The following is a 20,713-nucleotide window of genomic DNA, read 5'->3' as shown; positions in this document are numbered from 1 at the left end:
AATGGTTTTTATTTAACTGTTTGATTCAGTTCAGCAAACATTTATTGATTGTGCTCTGCTAGGCCCCATGCCAGGAGCTGGGACTATAACTTGAAGTAAGGTATGGCATTCTGCCCTCAAGATGTTTACAGTTTAGAGGGGAAGGTGGGCATTTAAACATTCTAGGCAGAGGGAACAGTGTGAGCTAAGGCATAGAAATGGAAGAAGGCCAGAAGGCCTGACCTGAAACAAGGACCTGCAAGTTGCTCTCCACAACTGGAACTTACTGCATGAAAGCCAAGGGGCAGAAGGGCTGGGGGTGACCGGAAGGAGGAAGCGGGGTGATAAGGTGAAAGGTAAGGCCAAAGAGCTTCCAGGTCATTGAGAGCTTGAATGTTATACTTAGGAATTAATTTAAGGGCAGTGGAGAGAGCCGTTGAAGGGCTTTTGGTAAGGACGTAATGAGATCAAATTGTGTTTTGTTTTGTTTTAAAGATTTATTTATTTATTTGACAGTGAGAGGGGAACAGAGAGAGCATAAGCAGGGGGAGCAGCAGGCAGAGGGAGAGAGAGAAGCAGGCTCCCAGCTGAGCAGAGAGCCTGATATGGGACTCGATCCCAGGACCCTGGGATCATGACCTGAGCTGAAGGCAGCCACTTAATGGACTGAGCCTCCCAGGCACCCTTCAAATTGTGTTTTTAAAAATTTATGTTTTGAGAAAGGGTATGTGTGTGCCTGTGTGTGTGTGTGTGTGTGTGTGTGTGTGTTGCGGCAGAGGCAGAGAGAGATAATCTTCAGGCAGTCTCCCCACTGAGCGCAGAGCCTGATGCCAGCTCAGTCTCAGGACCCTGGGATCATGACCTGAGCCAAAACCAAGAGGCAGATGCTTAACTGACCGAGCCACCCAGGTGCCCCTCAAATTGTGTTTCTCAAAAGTTATTTTGACTTGAGTAATGAGGATGAGTTGGAGAAGGCCACACTGGCGACAGAGTTTGGTTAGTATGTCTCTGCAGTAAACTTGCAGAAAGGTGGTGAGGACGTGAATTAGGGTAGCAGTGAGGAAGAAGAGGGGGTGAGGAGGAAAGGGAAAGATAAAAAATGTTAAGGAGCCTGAAATGATGGGTGAATGATGGTGCCAAGTACAGGAAGTACAGGAAGAGGGACTGAGGGGGATAATAATGCATTCCATTCTCCGTTTTAGAAATGTTGAGTTACTTAATCATAGGAAACAAACTGAGGATTGCTTCCAATCAGGGGATGGGGTAACTGGGTGATGGGCATTCAGAAAGGCACTGGGAATTATATACAACTGATGAATCATTGAACTCTACCTCTAAAACGAATAATACACTATATGTTAATTAACTGAATTTAAATAAATTTTTTAAAAGTATCGAGTTGAGGCACTTGCAAAAGAAGCAGATGGAGGTGTCCAGAGACTAGACATTTGGGTCTTGTGCCCAGTGAGAGCCTCTGGGCTAGAGATTCATATTTGGGAGTCATCTGCTTGCGGATGGCAGTTGGACCACAGGAGTGGGTAAGGTTACTCAGGGAGAGCAGGTGGAGAAAAAAGAGAAGAGACCAAGTTCAGTGGCCCAGCTCGGATTCACCAATAATTAAAGGTTAGGTAAGACATACGTAGCCAGCAGAAGAGAGAGAAGCACAGCCCGTGCTTTTAGGATTGTTTATAGGTTGAGCCTGTCTGCACGACGGAGCTGAACTGCGCAGACGCGTGCAGTCCTACTGCTCAGAGGAGACCCCGGTTAATGATTTTGTTATAAATTCTTTAGACTTATTTCTCTGCTATAAACAAATCTATGTGCTTATATGTATACACAAATATAATTTTAAAAGTAAATATTGGCTCATACTGTGCGTGCTCTTCAGAGAACCTGAATAAAGTATTCATCTTTCCATGTTACTACATGTAGAGCTCTTCCAGTCCTTTATGGCTGTAAGGTATTCGTGTTCGAATGAACTGTAGTTTATTTAACAGATTGGACCCTTAATGATGGATTTCTAATTGTTTCTTGCTTTTCACTATCACATACAGTATTGTAAGGGTATTTTTGTACACATTTCTGTGCACACTTGGGCAAGGTGAGTTTAGGTCAAATTCCAGGAACTGTGTCTTACTCGTATCTCTTTGTACTAACCTTTCTATCTTATAATATGGTGCATTTTCCTCCTTCATTGCATTTCCTCCTATATTTTAGTAAAAGATGTTATTCTGCATATGGGTCTTTCATTCCACCAACATTTACTTCACACTCACTCTCCCGACCCCTCCCTCCTGTACTATTTTCTGCTGGAGAGACAAAAATGAACAGGTCACAGCTCTTGCCTTCCGGCGCTCTTTGGTGGGCTAGAGAGGTAGCTGATCAGCTAATTACAACTAATTATAATAAATAAATAAAAAATAAAAAAAAAATAATAAATAAATAAAAAATCTTAAAAAAAAAAAAGATTTTATTTATTTGACAGAAAGAGAGATCACAAGTAGGCAGAGAGGCAGGCAGAGAGAGAGGGGGAAGCAGGCTCCCCACTGAGCAGAGAGCCTGATGCGGGACTCCATCCCAGGACCCTGAGATCATGACCTGAGCCGAAGGCAGAGGCTTAACCCACTGAGCCACCCAGGTGCCCCTCTCTGTAAATTTTTAATTCCAAGTGTTTAGTTGATTTCTTTGGCTTTTCTCTGTAATTGTTTTTGTCTAAGTACTTTTGTAGATCCTTTGCCTCTTTTTCCATTTTTATTATGCAAATCTCAAACACATAAAAATAAAGAAAATAATAGAACACACCCCCATATGCCTTTCACCCAAATTCAGTAACTATTAAGATTTGGTCCCACTTACTTCATCTTTCCCATTTTTGTGTTTTTTTGCTGTTGCTTAAGTATTTTAAAGCAGAATCCCAGAACTCTTTCTTTCTTTCTTTTTTTAAAAGATTTTATTTATTTATTTGACAGATAGAGATCACAAATAGGCAGAGAGAGAGGAGGAAGCAGGCTCCCTGCTGAGCAGAGAGCCCAGTGCAGGGCTTGATCCCAGGACCCTGAGATCATGATCTGAGCTGAAGACAGAGGCTTTAACCCACTGAGCCACCCAGGTGCCCCTCCAAGACTTCTTTCAATTTCAGCTCTACATACTTACATACACTACATACTCCATCTAAAAATACAGATATTTTCTTACATAACAACAGTGCCATTATCACTCTTAACAAACAGTAATTTCATGGTATAATTTAATATCTAGTGTAAATTCATATTCCTTGTGTATCTCAAAATCTCTTTTTAATAGTTGGTTGATTTGTTGCAGTGAGGACTGGAACCACACATTGAATTTGGTAGTTTGAACTCAAAAGACTCTTTTAATCTATAGCAGTCCATAACCTTACCCCCTTTAAGAAAAAAAAAGCCATCAACAAATGAATAAATAAACAAAAAATAGAATCAGAACCTATAAACACAGGAGTATAAACAGAGCTGCCAAAGGGAAGGGGAGTGGGGACTGGCCAAAAAGGGTAAAGGGAAGAGGGAGATACAAGCTTCCGTTATGGGAGGAATAAGTCATGGAAATAAAAGACTCAGCAGAAGGAGTGTAGTCAATGGGATTGTCCTAGTGTTCTATGGTGACAGATGGTTGCCGCACTTGTGAGCATAGCATAGTGGAAAAACTTACCGAATCGCTATGTTATACACCTGAAGCTGATATAACACTGTGCGTCAACTACACTCAAATAAAAAATTTGATTATAATTTTTTTTTTTTAAATGCCAGTGACTATTGAAGAAATCAGGTCTGCGTTCCTACGGAGTGTCTCACATTCTGGATGTATCTTTTTCCTCATACTATAATTTAACTCATTCCTCTGTCTCTTATTTTCTGCAAACCAGAGGTTAGCTTTGAAAGACTGGTTGGATTCTGGTTGCAAGACTATTAATAGGTAGGGCTGTGAAGTGCCACCACTGTCTGAGAGTCCCACTCTCGGGTGCTAAGATTGATTAGTGGTTCTGGTGCTGACAGCTCATCCCTCCATTATAAATTTCTCCATCAACCTTTCATTGAATGAGTTCATCCACTGATGCTTGTCACCCGAATGAATTACTTCATCACGGGCTATGAAATGTTTAAAAATTCTGTCAATCTTTTCACACTTACTAGCTTAATAAAGAACATTCCCTCAATAAGTAGGGCTATTTGGTTGTTCTGAAATATAATATATACCAGGAAGACAAGATAAATGCTTAATTCATTTTCTTTTCTTGCAATTTTTGAATGAAGGAGTTGATACTTTTAATTGTTCCATTTTAAGTATCTGTTGATCATGCTTCCATTGTTTGACTTATTGCATTGGCTAGTCCAGCGATTCTCCCTCTGTGATTATCTGGTTATCTCAGCCTTTGAGAAATGGGTCTTCATTTGCACAAGAGCTTTTACAGCTTTAGGTATGTGAATGACTTTCTACGTGCCGTACATCAGCTCATCTGTTCCTGTCCTTTTTAAAAGACACCAGAGCCACCTTTCCCTTGGTTTCTCCTTTCTTGTTCCAGGTCACACCGTGAATAAGATGCGTCAGCACTCAGATCCAGAAGTGGCTTGTCTTGCCGGAGAAGTTTACACTGAGTGGAGAACTTTCATGGAAAAACATTTAGACAGACCTTCTATTGAAGTGCGTAGCGACCCCAAAACGGAGACATTCAGGAAAAATGCCCAGAAGTTACTCTCAGAAGCCTTGGAATTAGAGGTAATGTCCTGGTTGGAACATGATTCTCTTAGTTAAATGAGCTTCACATTTTCATAAATCTTTCGTGGTCTTGGTGCTATAGCTTTATTCTAACTAATTTTTTCTTTAAGGATTCTGGATTTGTAAGTGTTCTGGGAGATAGTATGCTAGAAAGATTGCAGGCTTTGGAGCAAGACCTGGATTAAAATGCTGGCTCTAGTACGTACTGGTTGTGTCATTTTAGGCAAACCCCTGAACATTTCCCAGACTTGATTTTTTTTATCTGTAAAATGAGTGTTCTAATTCCTACTACCTGTTATTATTGGAAAGATTAAATGAAACATTTATACAACAGAGTAGTAGAGTGTATGGTGATTAGAGTTACTCAATGGATATTGGTTCCTTCCTATTTAAAATTCTTCCCCTTCCCAGCAAAACAAAAATTCTGGTGTGGACTGTGCTGTGGAATTTTGTTGGCAAAATAAATGGTGTCTATTGGAAAGACTCTACTCCCCCATTTTTTGTCAATGCTCATACTTTTAGTTCCAAGGCATATAATCAGTTGGCTAGACATAATCTCTGTCGTCTTCACAGTTCACAGTTCAGACGTTAGTGGTTTGAGGTACAGGTGCTAGAAGAAGGATTTCTGCTCATTAACAGTGATATTAATCATCATAAACAAATTTTACAGGTCAGTTAATATTCCAGAAAAATCAGACATAACATCCATATTTTTTCCTCTTCTTCAGGTATCCCTATTAAAGTGTCCTTGAAGAATAATTTAATATTATTAACAAAAGAAACAGTTTCAAAAGTCTAGGTCTAAATGCTAGAACTGTCACTGCATTCTCTGAAAAAATATTTTAACCTTTCTGTCTCAATTAGGAATCTATAAAAGAAAGGTAAATGGACGTGTGGTATGTTAATTACTTTTTAAAACTGGAGTTTTGGGTCTTATGCTAGAAAATGAGAAAATATAGAAAGGAAAAGCAAGGGGCACCTGGGTGGCTCAGTGGGTTAAAGCCTCTGCTTTCAGCTCAGGTCATGATCCCAGGGTCCTGGGATGGAGTCCCACATCGGGTTCTCCACTTGGCAGGGAGCCTGCTTCCCACTCTCTCTCCACCTGCCTCTCTGCCTACTTGTGATCTCTGTCTGTCAAATAAATAAATAAAATCTTTAAAAAAAAAAAAAAGAAAGAAAAAGCAAAATCACCATTGAACCTATTGCCAGACATAATCTTGTTAACATTTTGGTACATTTCCTGTTTGTTAAATTACTATAGCTCTTTAAATGAATATTGGGCAAGTTAATGATTATACCATGTTTATTAAGCGCTACTCATATGCCAAATGTTCCATAAGATGCTTTTATTGGTTATTTAAATAACTGCAGAAAATTGACAATTATTTACATTTGTGTTTTATTTTACATCTCAATCAATATCAGGGTCATTTTGTATATCCTTTTCTATATATATTTATTTTTCGTATTTATAATTTTAATGTCTATTTGATATTTACAGTGAATTAATATTGCTGTAAGTTTGCCTAACTTTTCCTATAGGAAGCTTTAATATGACTATTAAACCCTTGGAAGAAAGAAAAGAAATGTAAAGATTATAAGCCTTATTTTGCAGAGTGTTGATTAGCCAACAAGATTTGCTATTTAATATTTTACATAAAGTTTATTTTTAAAATAAGCCAAAATTATTGCAGAAACATAGATTGTGGGTATATAATATGTAGTTAATGTGGTGGTAAATACCAGCTCCCTGTGGTATCTTTTTAAGTAAATGATAATAACGAAGCTATGCTTGTAAGGATTAATGAGCAGTTTGCCTGCTATATTAAACTCCATAATAATTATCCTTTTAGTTTATCCATTAATTATCCTTTAAATGGCACATCAAGCGGTAAGCACTCAAGTGTTACAAAGCAAAGTTAAAAAAGTGATACATTCGTTAGTGCTTTCCAATGTAATTGGAAAAAATACCAGATTAAGCATAGTTGAATGGTTTTGTTCCCAAAGAATAATTTTTTTAAATTAAAAACTGTGCATCTTACCATCTTCCTCGACAAAAAAAAAAATCAATCTGTTTTCCTTGCATAAACAGCATTTGATAGTACTTTTATCGGTTTGATATATCAGGGAATATAAATATAAACACTTTTATATAACGTAAACTCCTAGCACCTATCATCATCTGAAACATTTCCATGTTAGGGTAAATCAGTGAACCATCTCATCTGGTATCTGGTCTTTACAGTAACCAATGTTGAGTGTATTCAAGTCAGACATCAGATCTCTAGAAATGTACTTTATCAGGCAGGAGTAAACCACTGGGTAAGTTACCGGCCCTATGACTTAAAAGCCTTTACAATTTAATCCTAGCATGTGTTTTTGCAAAATCACGCATTATATTTTTGTGGAAAAAAAATGTTTCCATGGTGTTTGTTTTGGTCATATCCTTTAGTAGTAAAAGCCACAGATGAAGAATATACACATACAGCCAAAAGGTGCGTCTCTTTATTACTCTGTACAGGTCTTGCTTTCCAGATGTATGGATTGTTTCCTTGTTCTTAGAATAATGGGATAGATGAATAAAAACTCCACTTTTGAGACCCATGCCCCATTCACCTTTACTTTCTCTCCCTTCCGGATCTTCTTTGTTCTTCCCTGTCTTTTAGATCTTTCCTCATATGAACGTCCCCTGTGGTGTCATTCTCTTACTTCCCCTTCCTCATTATCCACTCTCCTTCCTACCTCACGGCCTGTGATCATTTTCCTATTATGTCATTAAAAAAAATGAACCTGATTCTCAAAGTGAGCCTGTATCATTAAGAGTTATGAAACACTGGCTGGTTGGCCCAGTTGGTTGTCAGATGGTGCTAATGAGATCCAGGTCAGGGGTACGTCCCCATATGGGACTGTTAGTTTTCTCTTTGTTTAATGGCCTCAGACTGCACCTCTGGCTTTGACCAGCTCTCTCAAAAATGTATTCAAGTGGTCAAAGAGGAGTGCGGGTAGATGTGTACAAATCCAATCATGCTATTGGAAAACTCATACAAAGTTTGCTTCCAGTGGATATTCAATTCAACAGATGTTTAGTACTACTACTGCTGGTGCCAGGAAGAATATAAACATAAATGAGTCGCATTCCCTGGGCTTAAGAAAGCTTACTCTCTCCTGGCTGAGAGTCTGTGAACGACTAACTAAATATAAGGCAGGATGAAAATATGTCTGAAATAGTGGTACTAGCAAATGGTACAGACACACAAAGGACAGAACAGTGAGATCTGATGAGAGAATCTGGGAAGGTTTCATGGAAGAGATGACAGTTGAATTGGCCTTTGTTAATGGGTAGGATTTTCCAAGCCAGAAAATACATATTAAAGTAGAAACATTATATTTCATATCTTATCTGTTGGGTCTAGAATATCACCAAAAGAACAGGAAAGCAGGAAGGTATACGCACGGAAGAAGGATATTCGTTTACTCGCTTAACTCGCTTAACAAATAACTTCCGGAGCACTTGCTGTGTGCCCATACCAGTGCTAGGGATAGAGCAGGAATTCAGAAATGAACCAACATGGTAACAGCTCTCGAGGGAGATCGACAAATAAATAGTCACTGGACCATGTGGGAAGCTCTGCACTTGAGGTAAACACGTGAAGACCACCTCACCTTGCTTTTAAAGAGCTTACCGAGGTGGCAGACATCACTAATCGATTACGGCACCATTTCCTCCCACTGGGTCCAGAATCCTTGAGGAAAGACAGCGCTGGGTGGTCATGTCTTAGATCTTGCCCAGCTAAAGCCAGTTCGTCTGTGACGGGACAACTGAATAACACACAGTTAACTTACAGCTACAAATAGATAAGCTAGACACATCAGGTGCTCTGTCTCTGAGAAGTGTGAACTAGGAAATAGCAAGGACAACAATGGTGGGAGCGTTGAAGTAGAACGATGTTGGGGGAGTTGTGAGGGAGTAGAAGCTGGCTAGAGATGTGTAGCACAGGGGGAGAGAGTAAGGCGCTTAAAATTAGTAGTGAGTAGAGGGGCGCCTGGGTGGCTCAGTGGGCTAAAGCCTCTGCCTTCGGCTCGGGTTGTGATCTCAGGGTCCTGGGATCAAGCCCCGCATTGGGCTCCCTGCTCAACCGGGAGCCTGCCTCCCCCTCACTCTGCTTGCCTCTCTGCCTACTTGTGATCTCTGTCTGTCAAATAAATAAATAAAATCTTAAAAAAAAAAATTGGTAGTGGGTAAGGCAAAAGGAGAGGGGCAAGAAGATGTGAGAAAGAGACCAGGTAGATCTCGAGACCCACAAGAGAAAGGATGTGATTCCTGACTAAATCCTTAGGTTTCTTGTTCCTATTCCCCTTTGTTCAGATGTATCCCATTCCTGCTCCCATTCCCACTCATATGGATGTATCTCACAGCAAAACCTCTCTTTCTCAAGGTCTCAGTGAGACTCTGGTCCTTTCACCCAAAACTTAACCTGAATCACCAGATTAGGACCCTCTGGGAAGGACTCAAGAACTCTCAATAACTTGGGTAGGCTTGAAATATCCCAAGGCAGTTACAAGATAGACATTCTTCACTTTGTGCATTGAACTTGTACGGGTGGGTGTGTGATGACTTATCTTCCCTTATGATTTACATTTTAATACCACTGATGTTTTTCCTCATTGTGATTGGCCTTCATTTAACAAGAGGCATGCATGAGAATTGTTAGCTGCTTGCTTGCTTTTCCCATCACGGCGCTGGTACAGAACCCACCCTTTTCCCCCTCCACTATCTGTATCCAGGGCCTCCTCTCTCTACTGTGCATTCCCGGAGGGCAGGGGTCAGGTCTTTCTGCTCAGTGTCTCCAATACCCAGATCTGGCCAGACTCAGAGTAGTGATTCAGTAGCTGTTTGGTGAATGAAGCATGGATGATATCCAGTTATGTGAATTCCAAGGCTTTCTCAAAGTTCTTTTTTTTACATAGACTGTAGTGTAATGGAATGGCCATGATGTATTTTTGCAAATGCACACAAACCCTTCTTCCCCCACAACCACTGTCCTCAAAAAGAAAAAAGAAAAAAAGGAAAATGAAGACTTCCTCTTGCCTGTCACATTGAGTGAGTCTGAACAGTGACTGATCATCCTCCCCCTGGATGAGGGGCTTCTCTGGCAATGTTGCTGGGCGGTGGGCCGACAGCCACCCTTCCTGCCTCCTACTAAAGTAGTGTGGTACCAGGGCTGCCTCAGGCAAGGGGTGACTTTGATGCCTAACCAGGAGTCCATGAAAAGCCCAAGGAATCTGGGTTCTGGAGAACCATGGTGCCAAGTGCTCTCACTCCAGCACAAGCCTCGGAGATAGTCATCAGGATCACAGACTTCCCTGAACATCTTTGATCTTTTGTCTGCTACATATAGGCACATGTCTGGGCCTAGATAGTCCTTTGCCCTGTCTCTGTCTTTCTCTCTCAGTCCTGTTCTACATTCTGTCCAGTCCTTTCTTCCAAGTTCCTTTTTTCTGTTTGTTTTGGTCTGTTGGTCTCTCTCTTATGTGAGGACATTTTATCAAATATCGGGCGTTCCTTTTTTATTTTTGGTACAATTTTTTCTTAAACTTTTCTTTTAAACAGAAGTATAGGACATACATAGGAAAGTGCCCAGAGGATATACGCAGAGCTCAGTGATTTCTCATGAGGCAGACGCCCTTCACCTGGCCAGAGAGTTCTCGGATCAAACGTCATTCCCTCCCGAAGCCAGGTGCTGCCTTCCTGGGCTGGGGCCCTGTGTCGTAGCTCTGCAGCCCAGCACTTAACTCCTGTCCCCTTTCCTAGTACTCGGTATACTCAGAATCCTGTTCTCTAACTTTCTCCAACGGGGCTGTGTTCTCCGTGGAGTCAAGGACTGTCGTCCTTGTTCACTGCTTTTTCCTCAGCCCATCCATGCACTGTGCCTGGAACATAGTAAGTGCTGACTAAGCATTTGAATGTAGACTGTATATAGTCTACATATAGTCTCTTGCTTGCTTTTTTCCTTCCCCTCCTTACCACGCGTGTTAAAAAATCAAGAAAGAGAAATTTGTTTCCTCTTATCAAGGAACCAAAAAAATAGATCATTATATTACGAAAATGTCTAAGGGAAGCTTAGGACATTGTGGCCACCCAAGGAAGACTTTCTAGTCCTTTAGGCTCGGATTTGCTTTTCTAGCTTTTTGATTTTTAGCTCGGCTTTGACATGCAAATAGGCATGTTTCCTGGGAAAAGTGGACCTTGCTGAGGGAGCCTATACGTGGGCAGAGGCCCAGCAGTACGTCAGAGCACTTTGCTTGCTCAGGCTGGGCTGTGGTCAGGACGGGCAAGACGAGTAGTGGGAGATGGGCCTGGAAAGGAGGGTAGTGAGGGGAACGCCTGACCAGCACCTCAGTCTGGCCTGGATCCTGACCGTGGACAGAGACCCAGACCTGTGCTGCTCTGATGAGGTTTGTGACTTGAGGAGGGCTTGGGCCGGAGCTGGACCACCCTGGAACTGCTGCAGGTCCCATCCCCTAGGCCTATTCTGCTCAGCTGGCCCCGCAGAGCTCTCTTCAGACTCAGCTGGTCCCTCCGAATGTAAGGAGCCAGTTAGTACGGTGAAAGAAGAGGAACACGAACTTTGGGGTCAGGGCGCCAGGTCAGAGTCCTGGCTCTGCCTCTTAGTTATGAGACCTTGAACCTTTCTTCACCCTTGAACCTATTTCCTTTTCGAGAAAATGAAGTAACAAGGAGCTGTGAGCATTAAATGTGAAAAGTGATTTATAAGCTGCTCTACACACATATCAAGACCCAGACCCCGTGTTTCTGAAATGCTGTAAGGGGTTAAAAGGCACTTTAAAAACAAACCAAAAAAAGCATAAACTGTTACACTGATTTATTATCCTTGGTCTTGGTTTCCTGGTTGGTAAAGTACAGGGCCCAGTACCCGTTGCTTCGTGCCGGCCAGTTTCCTGTTATAATGGCAAATATTACCACCCGGCAGGGGCTGTGACTGAGGTCCCTGTCACTAAGCACATGGCCTTGTTCCTTAATTGCTAGGGTGGAATTAATTTGCTCTTCCTGTTTCTCTTGTGACAGGAAGTAGATGTCCTTGAATCTCAGTTGATTAATGGAGGCCTCTGAGCAGAGTGCTCCAGCCTCTCTCGCTTTTAATCCGTATGCAACGCAAGGCCCTAATTTGATAATTTTGCTGTTTTTTAGATGGATCACCTACTGGTTGAAAATATCGAGCAGGAAGCGTTTCATCTCTGCTCCCGCCTCATTAACGGGCCATACCGGCGGACCGTGAGAGCCCTGGTCTTCACATTAAAGCACCGAGCTGAAATCCGGGCTCAGGTGAAGAATGGCTCGCTGCCAGTCGGCACGTTTGTACAGAACCACAAAAAATGACCCGAGGGTGGTTCCAGCGCTGGGCTGGGCAGAAAGCAAAATGGGCCCCTCTTGCTGCCATTCAGAGACGTTTTGCCACAACGGCTGCTGCGGGTGGCGCTGAATTTTCCCCTGGTGCCATTCCTCCAGGCAGGCTGCTGAGACCCTCACGGGCCAGGCAGCAGGAGGGGTTTCATTAGCTCTAGTGTGCTTGTGCTGCCTCGAGGGACGTAGCCGGCTGTCACTGGGGAGCTCAGTAGGGTCGCCGTCACCCAGCCCCGTGAGAAGGGGATGGATTTCACTGCGAGTGTGCCAAGGACACCTCTAAACTCCCCCATGTCAGGCAGACGAAATGACTACTTGATTTCGCCACCCTGCGGGTAACTGAAACTCAATTACCACGGCGGCTCGCTCAGTCCCGTCCCCCTGAGTTTAGACAGCTCCCGTGCCTCTCAGAACTCCCCTGTCTGTTCTCTTTGCTCTACCCCAGGGGTGAGCCTGCTGGAGCCAGCCAACTACCCCTTCTCTCCAGAACTCACTTATCTGAACATTGCAGCTCTCCCTGGAAGACCTTCTGCATTGGTCTCCGGAGCCCCCATGCTGAGGCTTCTAATGAGGAGCTGGCCTGAAGCCTCCCCACACCTTGGGGTTTATTTGAATACACTGCCTCTTGGTTTAGGGCTCCGTAGAAGATACATAATGAAATTTCTCTTGAAACGGATACCATAGTAGGAAAAAAAAATACATCTATATCCTAAAATGAAATGCTGCTGTATAGGGCTGCTTGAACAGTTATGTAAATGGCATTTGCTCTTTTAAAGTAATAATAAACTGGGGCTTTTTTTTTTTTTTTTTTTGCCTAAAACAAAAGTTGTATTCTGTTCATTGAAAAGTGTTTGGGGGATGAGAAAGGGGACAGCTGGTGAAAATAAAGAATGATGGAACAAGAGTTTGAGGATGATAGAAAGACCCAAGGAAGGCTTTTTAGGTTAGGGGAGACTAGTGCATGTTTATAATCTGAAAAGAAGGGGCCAGCAGAATGGGGGAGATTAAAATTAAAAAAAAAAATAGAGGAGCTAAGTTAAAAAGCAAGGACAAAAGGAAGGGGCCTAATGTCATCTGCCTTCTAAGTGCTAGATACCTTTCCTAAGATAATTTATTAGCATTGACGTTGATCTTTATGTCGTGGTTTAATAATCCTGTTTAACCCTCTCATCTGTTGTATTTCCTTTTTTTAGACTTCTTCATTTGTTTAGCACCTACTCACTGACCACCCATTCCTTGGGGCCCCGGGGATCCCTAGCAGTAGCTACAAGTGGGACCTCGAGGCTCACCAAGCAGAGTATCTTGTTCGGTTCCCCACTGCTCATAACTCTTAGAGCTGGAATAATAACTGAGCACTTAACCATGTGCTCAGCACTGTGGGAGACACTTAGAAAATTAATAATACTAGTACCTAATTAAAGATGAGGAAAGTGAGGCTCAGAAGGTTTAGTAACCTACTCAGGGTGACACAGATGGTGAGTGGCAGATTTACAATTCAAAACTCAAGTCAATTTTGACGTGTACAGTCTTCCTGGTCGATTTCCCCCATTCATGTTCTTAGGCACTGTGTGCATGCCGGGGACGCTCCAGTTTGTATCTTCAGCCCATACCTGTCTCCTGAGTTTCAGACACTATCTCCCAGATGTCTCGTGGGCATCTCAAATGTGACCTGTCTTCTTTGTGACCTGTCTTCTTTCACTTGGCAATACTGGCACTTCAGCTAGACACTGGGGGTCAGCCTAGGCTCTTCATTGCTGCCCCCAACCCAGTCAGGTCTTTATGGTTTCACTTCTCACCTAGATCTAGACTCTCTTGTCTCTTCTCTATCTCTAGTACGACTTCAGGGCTTTATCCTCTCTTGTCCAGATGACCACATGGCCTCCTAACTGGTCCTTCTGCCTCCAGTCTTAATGTCTTCCAACTGACTTCTCTGTGCTAGAGACAAAGTGACATATTGAAACGGGAAAGCCCATCGTGTCACCCCCCCCACTCCGAGCATTTTCTCATCTTGTTCTCTTTCTCTGGAATGCTACTGTCTACCTAATCCTCTCCCCTGTCCCTACTGTAATACCCTGTATGCTGTTCTATACATACCCAAATGTTCTATGGTTATGCTCTTGATCCTGTCTGCACTCCATTGTAACTTCCTTCAGAAATCCTCCCAGATTTCGGAATTCCTGTTTCTCGTCTGGGTATCTTCAGTCCTTAGATGAGTTCTTGTCCCATAGTAGTACCCAGTGCATAACTGTGGAATTAATGGATGTGCAGGTGTCTGTGCCCTTTCTGCCTCCACCCTCGTTCCCTTTATTGTCTAGAATCTACACAGTAGCTAAAATGAACCTTTGAAAATGTAAAACAGATCCTAGCTTTTCAAAACCTTCTAGTGCCTTCTCTCAGAGCAAAATCCCAAGCCCTTACCATGTCCTGCAAGGCTCAACTTAATCTGGCTCCTGGCTGCCTCTTTGACCTCATTTCCTAAAATTCTCTCCCTTTCTCACCCCTGTGTGGTCCCACTGGCTCCCTTACTGTTCCAGATACACACACCAGACACTTTCCTGCTTTGTGGACTTTGCACTTACCTCTTCCCGGATCACAGTGCTCTTTCCGTGGATATCTGCATGTTCCTGTCTCCGTTCAATTCAGGTCTCTGTATGCCTAAATACCCTAACCTGTTTTATTTTCTTCAGACTATTTATTCCCCCATTTGAAACAGTTATTTCTTCATTGCCCATCACCTACACCTCTTTTAAGAATTTAAGCTTGAGAGCAGAGTCTTTGTTTTGTTCCTGCTGTACGTCCAACACCTAGAACAGAGCCCTGGCACAAACTAGGTCTTCATAACCATTTACTGAATAGTTGAATGACTAGTTGTAGGCATACAGAGAAGGCATTTGATCCAGTCAGGGAATGCTTCCTGGAGGAGGTGTTACCTGTGTGGAGTCTGAAAGGACAGAAATAGGTAATTGGGTGGTTGAGGTATATGGAAAACCTCAGAACTGTGGTACGTGGGAGGTGATTGGGATGGCTAGAGTGGAAGGTAGTTTCCTGCAGGAAAGTACCTGGAGATGAGGCTGGAGAGAAAGGCAAGGACCAGGACACATTTGAAGGGTCTTGAGCACAAAGTGAAGGAGTCTGGACTGATTGCAAGCAGGAATTGGTTAGTTTCTTATTATTGGGCTGTGTGGAAGAGAAGCTGGAGCAGGAAGAGGGACAGGAAGGAGGAAGCTTCATTTATAAACATCCAAAGAGTTCTGCTAACTTAGGAACCCGGAGTAAGTTGAGAACAAATTGCTGTCCCGCTGAAAGGCTTCAGTGGTGATAGTTAGAAAGTGGAATGATTGCAGAGATGTGCTTTGGAGATTTGGAAAGCAGGCTGTGTTATTTGTGGCTGTTTTCTCCTTGATGCATGTGCAGAATTTCCATGAACGTTAATGGAGCTATTCTGAGTGCTTGGCAAAGGGAAGGAGGCTCGCAGACACTCACGTAAGCTTGCCTGGCCACTAAGAAGCGCCTCTTAGCTCCAACCTGTCCACAGTGAAAGGGTCAGATCCTAATCCTGAACTGGGGTCAGAGAGGTTCCTGAGACCTCTGAGTTACCTGTAAGTCTAGGCATCCATATGTCTTCCTGGTATGTTCAGTTGCTAGAGGAAATTGGGAAATTAAGTGCCATTAAAGTCCACTCCAGTAGCTTTTTGGTCCTTTCCTTGTGGTTAAATTGGAGGTTCTGGGCCTCAGGGTAGGGACTGGGTCTTTTCATTCATTCAGTCAGCAAACATGTGTCGCCTGTCGGCTGCGTTTCTGGGACTGGACTGGCCCTGGGGAAACTAATATATGGTATATAATTTCTACCTTTGGGGAGCTCTTAGTCTGGTGGGGAGACAGACACATAGGTAAATAATTATAAGATAGGAGATATTTACTGTAGATTTTTATTTAAAATGTTGAGAGAGTGGGAAAAGGAACAATTAACACCGCTCTAAGGGAAGGAAAGTCTTCACAGAGAGTTAATGTTTGAACTAACTCTCAAAAGGCAGGGGTTCTTCGCAGGGGGAGCAGAGTGTGTGCAAAAGCGCAGGTAGAAAGGGCGTGGCTTGTTTCAGTAGAGGCGAGTAATGTGTGGTGGGAGCGTAAAGTTCTTAGGAATGGTGGAGAGAAATGGGACAAAAAAAAAAAAAAAATGTAGCCAGGACCTCAGAGGTCTTGTGCAGGAGTTGGATGTTGGCCTTCAGATAACAGGAGGCATGAGAAGTTTTTGAGGAGGTGAGGAACCTAGTAAGGTGTGTATTTTACAAAGAGAAAAATGTTCCTATGTAAGCCTATTTAAGAAAAATTTTTAAAAATTTAAGGCCAAAAACTTAAAGGCAAAGGAAAGACACACTTGAGATTCAGTCGATGAGAGATTCTTTTTTTTTTTTTTTTTTTAACAAATGAAGTTTAGAGTTGACCAAACAGATATCATTAGAGAGTCCCAGGTTTGAAAAATGGCAGGAAGCTCAGATAATGCGTTTACTTTGTTCAGTAGTGAAGGAACAGGCAGCTGGCCTTTGTTCATTTATAGAATATCAGGTTCTTAAACTTGTGCTTGTCAACCCTGGTTTTCTTTTGCTGCAGCCTCAGGCCCCAGAGCCTCATTTTGAGATTTGTAATGTGTTTTGGGTGCGTTTATCACAGCCAGATGGGGAGGGGGCTCAGCTTGTTACTGCCCATTATTGCTATCAAAGGGAGTCCATCCAGAAAACAAGGCTTCGGGAGCTCTGATTAGGTCGGTGACACTGCCTTGGTTTCAAAAGAGAGATGGTTTGATTGGATGACATTGTGTTTTCTTTTAAATCAACCAAAATGATAAAATTGCTGTCAGGGACAGCCTTACCCATAAGCTAAGGAGCTTAGTTTCAAGATCAAGGAACCCAGGATGTCCAATCGAATGCTGCTTGTTCATCCTGTTCAAATTGTTCATTCAGTGCATATTTGTTGAGCTCTTACCAGCCAGGTCCAAGGGTCACGGGGATAAATGAGACATCGTCTCTGGCCCCAAGAAGCTCACAGTCTAATGAGAGAAACAGACAAATGATTATGAATTATGGGAATGCAAAGAAAAGGAAATAAGCTGATAAACATATTAGAAGATGCTCAACCTTACTAATAAGCGGGGAAGGGCAAGGATTAATGCCATCCTTGAAGACCTAAAGGATGCGGGGACGGTGATCTCATTATCTCTGTCCCACTCACCCGTCTGGTCCCTGCACAAATGAGGGGGATCCTGGAAGATAACCGTGAACTACAGTGAAATCAATCATCGGTAGTTCTGTTTGCAGCCTCTGTGCTGCACGTGGCATCTTTCCTAGAGCACGTTAACCCATCCTCAGGTACTCGCTGTGTGGCTTTCAGCCTGGGGACCATTTTTCATGTCCTTCCCTAATAGAAAGAGTTCCTATTCGGTTGCAACAGCCTTGCCCCAGGGCTGCTAACCTTCCTGTCCTCTCTCAACCCAGTCTGAGAAGACCTATCCTGCCTAGACATCTTGCAGAACATCAAACTGGGCCAGATGGGCGATGAACAACACGTATACTGGAAGCCTTCATGAGACACAGCCATTGCAGAGAGCAGAAGAAAACACTATGAAGAGTCAGAGGCCTCACGGCTAAGGGTTCTGGTAGAGACAGACATCTGACCGCAGCTCATCACGTCGACCATACAGCGAAAGGTGTTCATCATAAGCTGGATTCGATCAGATCCACCATATCCGAAGGTCACACAAGGCCAACAGCAATTCATCATGATAGACATGGTACGATCAGGATGGGGCACAGCAGGGCCAAAGGGCAAAAGACAGCTGCATGAGCAGGTGGCCCATCCATTTAGGTCAGCCTCCATCTTTGCACCAGCGCCTTGCCCGGAGGTCCCCTATGGCTGCCTGAGGAGCTGCTTTCCTCTGGCTGGAGGAGGAGGAGAAAAAAAAAAAAAGCCAAGCTTTGTTGATGGGTGGGTCAGCTCAGTACGTGTGAACAAGCCAAAAATAGACTGTTGTTAAACTGCAGGGCCCGCTGCCGTGTCCTTGAAAGACGGTGGAGGAGGAAATCCTTCCAGTGGACAAGCTCTGAGTCTGGAGGAGGAAATCCTTCCAGTGGACAAGCTCTGAGTCGTACACTCAGTCATCCACCTTTTGTGAAGGAAAGGGAGCCCACGGTTAGACTAGACATGGATCTGATGGGCAGTGGAGAATGGCTTGGCAGGTTGGTTAGGGGTCTGGAAGGATAAGATCAGAAAATCAGGGACAAAGAGATCTGGGGTACAGGCACGTGGATGGACTATGAGAGCGGACACCAAATGTGAAGTTCACTGTAGTCCATGTTCACACCCACCAGGGAAGAAGCACTAAACAAGTACAAGTGGCCATGCTGTGTGAACCATATGATCCGGCAGAACCCATGGCTTTGGACCGTGCAGCCACAGCTGCTCACCGTAAGCTGGAGCCCATCAAATCCACGACATCATAAGGCCGCACAATACCTAACAAACTTCCTGTCTGCTAATCTCCATCTCATGGTCTCCTCTCCGGGGAATCGGACCTGCAGCATAGCCTCCAAATTGCCGGTTAACAACTCTTAGATCAAGTGTGAGCAAACTTTTCTATAAAGGGAGAGTTGGTAAATATTTTAGGCTTGGCAGGCCATATGGCCTCTCACAACTACTCAGCTCCCGTGCTGGAGTGCAAAAGCAGCCATAGACAATATGGAAATGAACGAGTGGGGCTCGTGTTCCAGTAAAACTTGATGGAAGCAGGTGGCAGGTGGCATTTGGTCCATGGCTTTGGTTGGCCAGCCCTACTCTAGAGGAAGATTCTTACGAGCACACAAAGTAGGCATTGCAAAGATTTAATTGCAGCGTGGTCAGTAATAAAATTTTAGGAGTTTTCTCAATTTCCATTAGAAGAGGAATGGTTGAATCAAGTGTGGTACTTACAGATTGGGGGACCCTATGCAGCTGAGAAAAAGAATGAGTTTATCTATATAGCAGGACTGTCCAATAGAAATATAACATGAGCCAGCCACATATGTGGTTTTAAATTTCCCAGGAGCCACGTGAAAAACTGTCAAGGGAAACATGGAATTAGTGATATATTTGAGCTTTATACACTGAAGATAGGATCACTTTAACATGTAATCAGCATAACAATTGAGATGTTTTACTCACTTTTTTTGTACTAAGTTTTCACCATCTGATGTGTATTTCACACTGCAAGGCACATCTCAGTTTGGACTAACTGCATTTCCGAACGTTCAATAGTCACTTGCGGCTAGTGGCTACTATATTGGACAGCGTAGATCTGTACCGAAAATCTACTGACACAGACACACCACTGATACATATTGTCCACGGAGAAAGGGAAGTTACTGAACAACAGGGACTGGCTGAACCACTTATATAAGGGGGAGAAACCTGCAGGAACATATGGAAGAAGAAAAAGTGTATGTGTGTGTACCCAGTTCAGAAGGAGGCTTTGGGTAAAGTGGTGGAGGAGGGACTCTCTCTCCTTACCTGAGTTTTTAAAATAGAGTTTTTATTTGGAGATAATTTTAGACTTAACAGAAGAGTGACAGAGATCACACAGGGAGCTCCTATATGACCCTCACCTGATTTCCCCTGTTGTTACATGGTGCAGTAGTGGGGTACGTTTGTCAAAACAAGAACTCCGCTATTGCTATGTTACTATGAACTACACTCCGGACCTCATTCAGCCTTCACCAGCTTCACCAGAAAATTCACTAACGTTCCTTTTCTGTTCCAGGATTCAATCTGGGATTGAACTGCCTTTACTCGTTTTGCCTCTCCAGTCTTCTTTGCTCTGTGACCAGTTTCCCTGTCTTCCTTTTTTCCTCTGACCTTGACAGTCTTGAGCAGTGCTGACCAGGTATTTTGTAGAAGGTACCTAAGTCTGGGGTTGTCTGAAGAAGTCCTGCTGACTGAACTGGGGTTATGGGTCATGGGGGAGGAGTACCCCAGGAGTGAGCTGCCCTTCCCATCACAGCACGACAGGGGCCCATGGCATCCACTGACGTTATTGCTGGGAATGTTACCTGCCGTGGCTGGGTTAAGGTACTGTCTGCCCAGTTTCTCCACTGTAATGTTACTCTCTTTCCCTTTCCATACTCTGTTCCTTGAGGGAAGTCACCAGACCCTACTCAAAGGTGGTCATGGTTAAAATCCCCTTCCTGGGTGGAGTATCTACTTATATTATTTGGAATTCTTCCTTAAGGAATATTTGTCCATTCTCTCCCATCCATCCATCCGTCTGTCTGTCTGTCTCTCTACCTATCCTTTCAGTATAGATTCAAATGTATCTATTTTAAACTTTGGGTTATAATCCAATCAGATTGTTGTTTCTCCGTGAGTATAAATTCACGTATTGTAATGTTTTTGATGCAGAAAATATACAGACATGCTGTGTGAGACACACATTCTGTGATTGGCAAGACTTTTTCCTCCACAGCTCTTCACGACTGCCTTCGAGTAGGATCATCATTGGCTCATTGCTATTCAGCTGGCAACCTTAGACAAGCT

The 20,713-nt window shown here is 43.2% G+C and overlaps 1 protein-coding gene across 2 annotated transcripts in view; it reads left to right on the top strand.

The window, feature by feature from the left end:
• TCEANC2 (transcription elongation factor A N-terminal and central domain containing 2) overlaps nucleotides 1-19,926 on the top strand; it is a 43,382-nt gene extending 23,456 nt beyond the window's left edge. The window contains exons 4-5 of one of the 2 annotated variants that reach the window (XM_047728762.1): nucleotides 4,535-4,728; nucleotides 11,939-19,926. In XM_047728762.1, coding sequence (XP_047584718.1) covers nucleotides 4,535-4,728; nucleotides 11,939-12,127 — 383 coding nt within the window. In that variant the 3' untranslated portion in view covers nucleotides 12,128-19,926. Of the gene's footprint in view, nucleotides 1-4,534; nucleotides 4,729-4,838; nucleotides 5,210-11,938 lie in introns of those variants that run through there. The other variant, XM_047728763.1, reaches the window with a different exon arrangement.
• The last annotated feature ends 787 nt before the right edge of the window (nucleotides 19,927-20,713 follow it).

The sequence above is a fragment of the Lutra lutra genome, chromosome 4, assembly GCF_902655055.1.
Source record: "Lutra lutra chromosome 4, mLutLut1.2, whole genome shotgun sequence".
Lineage (NCBI taxonomy): Eukaryota > Metazoa > Chordata > Mammalia > Carnivora > Mustelidae > Lutra > Lutra lutra.
The sequence above is the reverse complement of the archived record's forward strand: the minus strand, read 5'-3'. Positions and strand labels throughout refer to the sequence as shown.